At 38.1% G+C, this 12,371-nt stretch overlaps 1 protein-coding gene across 9 annotated transcripts in view; it reads left to right on the top strand.

The window, feature by feature from the left end:
• The window catches only part of NBEA (neurobeachin), a 514,689-nt gene that overhangs the window by 145,010 nt on the left and 357,308 nt on the right, over positions 1-12,371 (top strand). For all 9 annotated transcript variants that reach the window (XM_074815844.1, XM_074815841.1, XM_074815846.1 and 6 more), the window contains exons 12-13: positions 1,411-1,563; positions 2,335-2,503. In XM_074815844.1, the coding sequence (XP_074671945.1) occupies positions 1,411-1,563; positions 2,335-2,503 (322 nt within the window). The remainder of the gene's footprint in view (positions 1-1,410; positions 1,564-2,334; positions 2,504-12,371) is intronic.

Here is a 12,371-nt window from a genome sequence, read left to right as displayed (position 1 = left end):
TTTTTTTTTTTTTTTTTCCAGTGGTGGGTTTTCCTGTGACATAACTAGAATGAATTTACAAAGCTGTTAGCTCTAATTCTGTAAGTTATATACAGGCAGGCTAGTGAGCCCTCATGGGGGCTCACTTTCTCTTGAGTATGCACCCCTTTCTCTTGAATAGAGCACTATGGTTTATGCACATTGAATACATTAATTTAGAATGTTGTACATGGAATTTAAAAAAAAGTTTGCATACTATTCTAATTAACACCTGCTGCAATCATTAAACTCGGGGTATGTGAATATTTAAAGGATTTTGATTGATTTCTGTCACAACATAATTCTTACAGCATATGCTGTTTTCTGGGGTTTTTATGCTGTATTCTCCTTAGCTGCAGTTTTTCAAAAGGATGCATTTTATTTTTTCAGTATATGCTTATATTCAGTTGGCACACACGGCAGGAAAAAATCCTTTTGTTTCCTAGCAAGGCTCAATTTTATTATTTGTAAATTATCTGTTGTTCATTTTCATGTGATCAAATACTTCAGAGAGGACAGAAGGCTTTTTTTTTCCGGCTTGGACTTCAAAATAAAATTTTTGGTTTTACTAGTTGCAAACTATTTATTGTGAATTGTGATGTACAAGCCAAAGGAAACTCAGCATCCACGCTGAACTTGTATTACTGACAAATGGACTTCACTTCTAAAAATAACAAATCTGCATAGTCCCAGACTGTACTTACAGCATTAAAAGTAATTGGAACATTTTGTAGAGAATGCAAGGGGAAGGATGTTTAGTGGTTTTTCCTATTAACTTTTGTTAACTTAGTATATAAAGAAGTCAAAGTCCGCATGTCATGTTACTGCATAGGAGCAGGTCTCAAGAGTGATTTTACAGCACATGCTATGAAACTGAAGGACTCTCTTGAAATTTGAGGAAACCTTGAACTCAACTCCTTCAAATACCTACTTATGTTTATGAAACAAAAGCAAGTCTACCTGTAATGTGTATTCACATACAGTTTCAGCAAGACGCATAATTAACTGAAGAATGAGTTAAGGACTTCAGATGAAATTCTCAAGGCACTGTGCTGGAAATGTAGAATCCTGGCTGGTTTATAATAAAATAAAAATAAAGAAAGCAAAAAAAAAAAAAAAAAAAAAAAGAAAGAAAAAAGAAAGGATTTAACCTCAGTTATTGATGATTATTTTTAACCTGTTAAATGTAGCCATTAGAAATGAATACTATTAGAAAGAATAAGTTGCTGATAATTTTTTCTTACTTTCCTTTCATATTCAGTGACATAAAAACATACAACTTTGCATGTATTTAGTAAAGATGAGCCTGGTGAAAATGTAACTTCATATTTCTCCTATAAGTATATTAAGGAAGAAGGTTTATCTTTGTTCTTTCTGATTATTTTTCCCCAGTCATCTAGAGTTCATATAACCAGAGCAGTTCTGGAACAATTCTTGTCATTTGCAAAATATTTGGATGGATTGTCTCATGGAGCACCTCTACTGAAGCAATTATGTGATCACATCCTTTTTAATCCTGCTATCTGGATACATACCCCTGCAAAGGTAATTGTACACTTGAATGACATTACGACTCTCCTACAATGAAGTGAAATACTAATGTTCTTTTATACCACAGTACTTAGGTTTTTAATTTTTTTGTTTTAAAACATGGTAATAGCAAAGATTTTTTAGATCATTAAGCCTGCTTAACTATATTCTCCAGTGTCTTTTATAAGTTCCTAAAAGCATTTACATTTTTGCTTAAGGTTCTGGATAATTCTGTTAAAAGAGTGTTTCTAGAAACCCAGTCCCTTTTTCAGTGGTTGCATTACATTGTTTTCCTAAAGATTAAGCATAAAGGTACGTATTTTTAATTGTAAGCAAAAGGTGAGATATCTCTTGTTACACATTCACATAAGCTTTCATTTTAATTTAAATTATGTGTTCTGGTTTGATAAAAACTATAAAAAGTTATTGCTTATCTCTGGTGATAAGAAATTATTTGTTTTCCTAAGTAATCACAGTTGAGGAATGTGGACCAAAATGAAAAGAGGCATGTCCTAAAATCTGAAAATATATACTTCTAGTATAAAAAGACAGAATAGAAAGCAAACCAGTACATTTATCATCACCTAAATCATAGAATCAGAGAATTTAGTTAGGAAGGGACCTCTCAAGGTCATTCCAGGTATCAGTCCAGTCCCTGCCCTAACTAAAGTTGTAATTAATTTTTAGCTTTTTATGTCATGTCCAAAGTAAATCCTAAAAAAACTTACAAGTTAAGGTTACTAATACAGAATTTAAGTTTATGTGGGTAACTATTTCATTCTTCAGGTGCAGCTGTCTTTGTATACCTACTTGTCAGCTGAATTCATTGGAACTGCTACGATCTATAACACTATACGCAGAGTAGGAACAGTACTGCAGTTAATGCACACGCTGAAATACTACTACTGGGTGGTTAATCCTGCTGATAGCAGTGGAATTACTCCTAAAGGATTAGGTAAGTACACTGCATAAGAAAGAAAATATATGCATTTCTTGTATAGGAAGATTTATGATGTAAATTTGTGAAAGCTCCTTGGATCTGTAGACAAGGAGGTAAGTAAATGGCAATAGTCAGTACCAGTAGTCAAAAGCAGAAGGACTATGCAAGTACTATTGGTATATCATAAACCTCTGATGGTAATTCCTTATGTTTATATGTATTCCCAGAAGATTCCAGCTCTGGTCTTCCCTTGCATAGCATATGCTTATGTGGGCATACTTTTTAGGAAATGTATTAAAATCACTGATTTTTTTTCTTCTATGAAGAAGAGGAAATGTTAAGTGTATTTCATATGCCAAAGAAAGCTTTGTGGGGTTTGAATGAATGGTAGTGTTAAGTGACCTTGAAAATAGAGTGGAAACTTCCAGTTCTCACTGCTGAGATCTCTGAAGCTGTATTTCTAGTTTAATAATACCTTTTCTCTGCCCTTATAAAATAGGTATTGATTTAGCTTTGCTTATAGTTATGCGCTTTGCTTAGCTCAGGAAGCATTGAATGACAGCAACAACAAAATACAGTAATACATATTGGCTAAACACTGCATGTAACAGATGTGTATTAATCAGAGCATCAAATCATTCTAATCCTATACACTCCAGCTGTAATGTCATTACATTTAGCTGACTACTTGTGTAAGCAGGGACGATTTGGCTGAAAGTCTCTTAAAAAATTAATTGATATGAGACCTTATTAATTATCTTTACTCTGTAACTATTACTGTCATGCTGAGAAATTGAATAATTGGGGGATGTTTTAGTCACATATACACATATTTAAGAATGTGACATATATAACATGTAAGTTATTGGATAATTCTCCATTTGTGAGCTGTATGCATAGGGTTTTTCTTCAATATTTTTTTTTAATAAATAAAAATGGAAGGAACAATTCTTATCCTCAGTTAGGAATGCTAATAGGCAGTGAAGCTGTAACCTGTTGAGGCTCACAGAAAGAGCTGCTGTTGGAGCTGGGACCTCATTAGTAGTTCTCTCATAGTATGATATTAGATGAATGATACTCTTAATAAAATTATTAAAATTTGCTTTAAAAAAGTAACAAAAGCACACTGTTCTCTGTTCATTTGAATGAAAAGTTTGTAATATCAGATTTTGAAAATTAACTGGGCTGGTTACTTAATTAGCTTGAAATTTTTGTCAGTGATAAAATATATTTTCCACTTACACTGATTCCGGATTCCCTCTGCCAAAATAGAAGTTCATTTTTGGTACCCACAGTGGAGGTGTCTTCATCTGAGCTAGACATATGCTGATTATAGACAGTGGAATGCAGGAGTCAGTTGCTTGAGTATGGGTTTCTAGCATCATTTTAGTCTCTCTCGAGCATCCCACCTTCCTTTCAGAAGGATGCTGATGTCTTGTGCATCCTGCATTAAATCTGCTTGTTCTGAGTAGGTATTTTTGATATCTTATGGCATGTCAAATCACACTGATAAGTATGTTTTGGAAGCTGTGTCCTACCCCTAGTCAACAGAGCCTTGAAGAGCTATTTAGTTTGAAAGGTAGTTGCTCTCTAAACTCCATTGGATATATTGATTAGACCTCCATTGACTTCAATGGAAGGTTAGAAGCTGGTCTCACGTGATGGCAACTACACTGTAGATGTCTGAAATTAGGGTATGAGCTGAATCCTACCCTAGGACTGACCTTATCCAGCTTCATGCTTTCAGAGCTCTACTCCACTGAGGGTTACTGGTGCTGCATAGGCACAATTTTACCATCAGACATGTTAACCATATCTGAGCTCAGTGAGGAATTAGGATGTTAAAAACTCAGCTGATCAGCTTATAATATGTTCGTTGTATTTGTGACTGTTGAATGACCAGCTGTTGGGAGGTAAAGTTTTCAGGTGACAACCATATTTACACCCGAAGAGACCTGGAAAAATGCTCAACTAGTTAGAGACTATAAGTCCGATAATATTATCTACTTGTTATTGCTGTAATTCTTTTCGAGTTTTGGTTTTTTTGCAAGGGTTTTTTTGAGGTTTTGATTTTTTTTTTTTTTTTAATTAAAGAATTCCTGTACTTCTGTGTCATGATACTAGTACCTAACAACAGTTTGAAAATGTATTGCATATTACAGACTTCCCTCTGGCTAGGCTTGCTCTTTTGTGGAAACAGTGTGACATTTCTTTCTGTAGGAGGTATGACTTGTTTTTATCTGCCCAGATTTGCCTCTCTGCAGTTAGCTGTATTTTTGGAGTATTTGTATGTGTAATGCCAGTTGAATAGCTACAAAAAAACATATAATGTATTTATCAAAATCTGAACAGAAGGTACACTGGGACACAAAATTAGGAATGAGAAATGAATCAGTTAAGTCTAAATTAGCATACATATGGCTGTTTTTCTTCCCTACCTTTTCTTTCATTCTTACCTACTTTAAGGATATCGTACATTCTCTTCTCATTTCTGTCAATTCCAGACAATATTCTGTTTTTCTCAGGAAGGCAACCAGGTAGGTCCCTGAAAGGTAATCAGATAGTGAAAATTACTGGTTGTTTGCTGTAGCAGTATGACAACAAAAATCACAATTACTAAGGTCTTCATACAGTAGTTGGGAAGGTGTTTGAAAAACTGTGAGGCCATGCAGATTTTCAAAATACATACTATTATTCACTGTATCTGAATTTTCTCCATTTTTTTCTTGTTAGATTTATAGATAAACTTGAATTGTTTAAAGGTTAATACCAACTTTCTTCCTTGTTCCTTATCCTCTTCCTTCCTCCCTGTTGCTAGACTGCAGAAAGTCCCATGTAACTGATACAACTATAAGAAAGTATTTTGTACTACTCTCTTTCCTGTCTGTAGAAGTGGCTTTCCTTATGTTGAGCTTAAGAATGTTGGCTTATCTGGGAGGAAGATCAGTGACATAGCAATGGATGTGCAAATCCAGCATAGCTATGGAGTTTTCTCCATGCAAATCAGGACTAGGACTATTTTTGCTGTTATTTCACAGGTAGCTTCTGCTTCTGATTAATACAGCTGTAATAACTGTGGTGATTTACAAGCAAATGACTGTGGAAATATAAAAATTGCTGAGGTGATGGGTTGCTAAATTTAATTTCATTTTAACTTCATTTCACAGAATCAGAGGATCATCTAGGTTGGAAAAGACCTTGAAAATCATCTAGTCCAACCATTAACCTAACACTGAGAGTTCTCAACTACGCCATATCCATAAGCACTATGTCAACCCTACTCTTAAATATATCCAGGGATGGGGACTCCACAACTTCCCTGGGAAACCCATTCCAATGGCTAACAACCTGTTCTGTAAAAAAATGCTTCCTAATATCTAGTCTAAACTTTCCCTGGAGCAACTTGAGGCCATTACCTCTTGTCCTATCACTTGTTACTTCGTTAAAGAGACTCATCCCCAGCTCTCTGCAACCTCCTTTCAGGTAGCTGTAGAGGGCCATGAGGTGTCCCCTCAGCCTCCTCTTCTCCAGACTAAACAACCCCAGTTCCCTCAGCCGCTCCTCGTACGACATGTGCTCCAGACCCTTCACCAGCTTTGTTGCCCTTCTCTGGACAGGCTCGAGTAATTCAATGTCCTTTTTGTAGTGAGGGGCCCAAAACTGAACACAGTAATCGAGGTGCGGCCTCACCAGTGCCGAATACAGGGGTAAGATCCCTTCCCTGTCCCTGCTGGCCACGCTATTTCTGATACAAGCCAGGATGCCATTGGCCTTCTTGGCCACCTGGGCACACTGCTGGCTCATGTTCAGCCGGCTGCCAATCAACACCCCCAGGTCCCTCTCTGACTGGCAGCTCTCCAGCCACTCCTCCCCAAGCCTGTAGCGTTGCTGGGGGTTGTTGTGGCCCAAGTGCAGCACCCGGCATTTGGCCTTATTGAAACTCCTACAGTTGGCCTTAGCCCATCGCTCCAGCCTGTCCAGGTCTCTCTGCAGAGCCTCCCTACCCTCGAGCAGATCAATGCTCCCACCCAACTTGGTGTCGTCTGCAAAGTTACTGAGGGTGCACTCGATCCCCTTGTCTAGATCATCAATAAACATGAGTGGCCCCAAAACCGAGCCCTGGGGGACACCACATGTGACCGGCCACCATCTGGATTTAACTCTGTTCACCACAACTCTTTGGGCCCGGCCATCCAGCCAGTTTTTTACCCAGCAAAGCATGTGCCCATCCAAGCCATGCGCAGCCAGTTTCGCCAGGAGAATGCTGTGGGAAACGGTGTCAAAGGCCTTACTAAAGTCAAGGTAGACAACATCCACAGTCTTTTCCTCATCCAATAGGCAGGTCTCCCTGTCGTAGAAGGAGATCGGTTTTGTCAATCAGGACCTGCCTTTCATAAACCCATGCTGACTGGGCCTGATCATCTGGTTGTCCCACATGTGTCGTGTGATGGTACTCAGGATGAGCTGCCCCATCAGCTTCCCGGGCACCGAAGTCAAGTTAACAGGCCTGTAATTTCCTGGATCATCCTTCTAACCCTTCTCATATATGGGCATCACTTTGGCTGATTTCCAATCTGTCAGGACCTCCCTGGTCAGCGAGGACTGCTGGAAAATGATGGAAAGTGGCTTGGCGAGCACCCCAGCCAGCTCCTTCAGCACGCTCAGGTGTATCCCATCCGGTCCCATAGACTTGTGTATGTCTGTGTGATGCAGTAGGTCACTGACTGTCTCCTGGATTGTGGGGGAGTCGTTCTCCCAGTCTCTTTCTTCTGGCTGAGGAGGCTGGATTCCCTCAGTACAACTAGTCTTGTTATTAAAGACTGAGGCAAAGAATACATTAAGCATGTCTGCCTTTTCCTCATCACTCATTGCCATGTTTCCTCCTGCATCTAGCAGGGGATGGAGACTCTCCCTGGTCTTTCTTTTGCTGTTGACATTTTGCTGTTGACATACTTATAGAAACATTGCTTGTTATCCTTGATTGCTGAAGCCAGATTAATTTCTAGCTGGGCTTTAGACCTCCTGATTGTTACCCTGCATAGCCTCACAGCATCTTTGTAATCATTTTGAGTGGCTAGCCCCTTCTTCCAAAGGCCGTAAACTCTCCTTTTCTCCCTGGCTTGCAGCCAAAGCTCCCTGTTCAGCCAGGGTGGTCTTCTCTGTCGCCAGCTTCTCTTACAGCACCTGGGGACAGTCAGCTCCTGTACCATTAAGACTTCCTTCTTAAAGAGTGTCCAGTCTTCCTGGACCCCTATACACTTCAGGACCATCTCCCAAGGGATTCTGTCAAGCAGGTGCCTAAACAAGTCAAAGTCAGCCCTTTGGAAGTCCGGGATGTCAGTTCTGCTTAGCCCTCTCCTGGCCTCTCTAAGAATAGAGAACTCTATTATTTCATGATCGCTGTGCCCTAGTCAGCCTCCAACCGCCACATCATCGACCAGTCCTTCTCTGTTCACAAAGAGGAGATCCAGCAGGGCACCTTCTCTGGTTGGTTCACTCACCAGCTGTGTCAGGAAGTTTTCTGCCACACATTCCAGGAATCTCTGGGACTGATCCCTATCTGCTGTGTTGTATTTCCAGCAGATGTCTGGGAAGTTAAAGCCTCCCACAAGAACACGGGCAAGTGATTGTGAGATTTCTCCTAAGTGCCTATAGAATATTTCATCCGCCTCTCTGTCCTGGGTGGGTGGCCTATAATAGACTCCCACTACAACATCTGCCCTATTGGCCTTCCTTCTGATTCTAACGCAAAGACACTCCACCCTGTCTTCGCTATACTTGTGCTCGAAGTAATCATAACAGTTCCTAACTTACAGCACCACCCCACCGCCTCTCCTTCCTTGTCTATTCCTTCTAAAGAGCTTGTGGCCATCAACTGGCTCACTCCAGTCATGGGAGACATCCCACCATGTTTCCATGATAGCCACTACATCATAATTTTCCTGTTGCATCATGGCTTCAAGGTCCTCCTGTTTGTTATCCATGCTGTGTGCATTGGTATAGATGGACTTCAATTGGGCTGATGTCCCCAACACCTTTTCTCATTTAGAGGTCTTAATTCCAGCCTGACCTTTCACAGATGTTACCACAGTTACTGATTCATCTATATCCCTTGCATCTTTGTTGTGCTGCATGTCTCCATCCGTTGCCTCCACTGAGATGGCCAGGTGAGGGTCGTCACTGGCACAACAGCCCACAAACTGTGGTAATCTTCCCTGGGGCTTATATCAGGGAGTTCCAGTTTTGTGCCCTTCCCCCTTCAAATCTACTTTAAAGCTCTCTCAGTGAGCCCAGCTAACTCCTGCCCCAGGATCCTATTCCCTCTCTGGGACAGGTGCATCCCATCTTTTGCCAAAAGGTCTGGCGTCCTGTATACTAACCTGTGATCAAAAAATCCAAAGCCCTGCCGGTAACATCAGCCTCGGAGCCACAAGTTCATCTGTTGAGTTCTCCTATAATCTTCGTCATCCATCCCTGCAACTGAAGGGATGGTAATATCATTGCTACCCACCTGAAAAACCAAGAGGGGGTAGTAGTCCTTAGGTCTCACTAGAGTGGGGAGTTTTACAGTGAGGTCCTTTACCTGGGCCCCAGAAAGGCAGCAGACCTGCTTGGGTCCAGTCTGCATATTGGGCCTTCGACACCCCTCAGAATAGAGTCAGCCATTACAATGACCCTTCTGGGGTTCTTTTCAGAATTGGTTTTAATACACGGTCTAGGGCAACCCAGCCTTGGTGGAACTTCATCTTCCTCCTTATTTGGCTCATTTTCATATTAGATTTTTATCAAAATCAGATTAATTACTTTCAATTGATAAAATTCCTGAAAACTTTTCAAAATGTTTAATCAGCTGCATATTAAATCACTTTTCTTCACCAGATGCTCTTTCTTTTAACATTAAATGCAATTTGCCAATGTGATATGCAGGCCTGGCTGATTCAGGTTTATAGTCTTACAATACTAGAAGTAGCTGTAGTTAATATGCTTAGTGCTTTTTTCTTTCCAGCTCAGTTTTCAGTAACTCATAACTTCACCAATCCTAATATTTAAGAAAAGTTAACTGTTCCAGGATTTTGGATTTGTGTGTTTATTAGCATGCATGCAGTCACATGTAGCTGGCAAACTTATCATTTGTTAAAACATAGAAAAATGTGTAAAAAGAAGTTTGTAAAAGTAAGAAACTTACACTGCATTTTAAGTAGCATTTGGTAAAAGAACAAGACCCATTGTCTATGAACAGTAATTTTACTGTAAGAAACAGAAAAATGCATAGTGTGAGGAAATGGCAGATCATATTCTCTTATCAGAGGCAACTGAAACGCTAAGCTAACTTGACATCAGACTTTTCAGATCTGAAGAAGACTTTAATGGAAATCTTGACAATATCTGAAATTTGACTGCTTATGTTACAGTGCCTTCAAATAATTTGCTGTCATTAGAAAGTAAGCTTACTCATGCATTTTAGTAGTGTGATGCTTTTTTGTCTTCTAGGCATATAATTTTTTATGCAGAGATACTAATTTAACATTAGTAGTTTGATTTACTATTACTTGCAGACAGTTACTCTGCTTCAAGGTTTTATTGCTTTCCCGTCACATAATAAAACACAGTGTGTGGTTTTTCTGTACTGACAATTTCGTATACCTTGTTTAAAGCCATTGAAGCTTCCCATTTGGCTAATGCTGTTTTCTTTAAAAAAGGAAACTTTCCCTCTTGCATCTCCTGGTATTCAGCTTATAAAATAGGAGGTGTAAATGTTTGAAAGTATTTAAAAGGCTCAAATATTTTTTTCAAATTTTGTTTTGTATCTTCTTTTCCATTATTGCTCTCCTGTTTTAAGCTGGTTTATCTTCTTGGATTCAGTATACTAAATTTGTATTGTTTTGTTTCCTTCTGAAGTATTAGAAACACTTTTTCAAAAAGTATACTTATCAGCTTGCTTGATGATTATTCTTAATAGTTTTTACATTTTAGATATAGATCCACATAGTGGAAGCAAGTTTTCTGTTTAAAATTATAAGCTTTACTTACTTTTTTGTGTTGTGTTTGTAGGGTTTTTTTTAAAATTAAATTACCAGTTATAAATAAGTGGCAGAGAAAAGTGACTTGTGTTTTATTAAGACCATATAAAAGTAAACTTCTGAAATAATTCTTCTGTCAGGAAGAGCAGAAAAAATCAAACCAATTTCCACAGGAAAGAATCTCTAAACAATATTATATTTTACATTTTACACTTGAACTATGGTTATAGCTATTCTCTTGAATTGCCACTTTCATGCCTTTAACTCATACAGAATAAGATGTGAAGTCAGGAGAAGATGATAGCGTGGCCCAACAGTTGCAGCATCTAAAGACACAGTGAAGCAGGCAATTGAGTAAAAATTATTTAAAATTACATCACTTCTTTCCATAATTATTTCATTTTGTGGATTTTGGGAATGAATAAAAAGATAAATGGGGAGAGATTTAACTCTGTATCTTGCTGTGGTAGATGGTGCATTTCAATGATAATACTTCAAACTGCGAGAGACATCTTAGCATTATGTTGCCAGTCTGTGTTCTTTTTTGATGTTTCATCTTTTAAAAATACATACCAGGCTTATATTTAAAGAAAAGCCAAGCTGTGATTGTCTTTCAGAAGGGGCAAAACACACATATATTTAATATCAAAGCAACAGAAAAAAAAATTAAATACGCTTTTTTATTTTCATCTTTGGATGTTTACTAACTGTTGGATAGTTTAATTTCTTTATTAACCCTTTTAATTAAAAATAAAACATTTATGCACTTAAAAAATTCTTTATGTTGCTGAATTAATTTCATGTACAATTTCTGTAAATTTAAGAAAGAACTTATTAGACTCCACCACGATATTTATGCCTTGAAATATCTTTATTGGAATTACTTACCAACTGCATGGCATTCTTTGAAAATACTGATGGACTGGCAGCGGTGCAGTAATGAGAAAGCATAAAATGAAGGCAGTAACAGAAAAATAAACTAAATATTGTGGAGTTTTTTTTTCCTAAGACAAAATAACAGAATGCATACTGTTAACAACACTCAGAAATTTATTGCAGTAAAGGTATTTTGGACCTTGTTGTGGAGCATCGCTATGAAATACTTGCAAGGTCCTTGTTGTATGAGAGAAATGTGCATTTAAGTTCCAGACTACTGAGTAGTGTAGTTCATTCTTGAGCTGTTGGCCAAGCATTTATTTTTCTCCACTAGTGTTTCCTGTGTGCTTCCCAACTCTTACTCTGAATGGACCTTTATGAGATCCATCTTGCCTCCTGCTAGAGAATGTGTGGTTGTTAATGTCCAAGTTAACTTACATTATATAGAGTTTTCAAGAACATTTTTAATGCCCAATGTTTTTGAAGATGAGCTAGAAAAGTGGGAATTGTGAAATTTATTATAAGGAGAAAGTAACTATAGTTTTTCCTTTTGTGGATAGAAAAAGTTGCAGAGTTATTTCGAGAGCTGGGTTAGAGTGGAACTCAGTTCTCATTAGCTTTGCAACAGTTAGAAAAAGTAGATCCTTCTGTGATCCACATAACATGCGATGTTGTTTATGCATGCATGGAGATCAGATACTGCTATCTGTATCATGTTTTATTAATTTAAGGAGTAGAAAAATCATGCTTTTCACATATAAAGAAGCCAGATGGAAGAATGTGTTTTGTTGCTGGTAACACAACGTTTTATTTCCAAAGACAGGATTAGAAATCATTATTTTTGTTATTCAAAGTTCCCAATCATTTTTTTACACCATTACTGATTGTACTTTACTCTGTGAATATGTTTACTTATTCCCTCTTAATTAGTTCTGGTTTATGCCCCTATAATTGCTCTGTGCTGCAAAGATGAATTGAATAATTTT

Source organism: Strix aluco, chromosome 2 (assembly GCF_031877795.1).
Source record: "Strix aluco isolate bStrAlu1 chromosome 2, bStrAlu1.hap1, whole genome shotgun sequence".
Lineage (NCBI taxonomy): Eukaryota > Metazoa > Chordata > Aves > Strigiformes > Strigidae > Strix > Strix aluco.
This window is presented reverse-complemented; position numbering and strand designations above follow the sequence as displayed.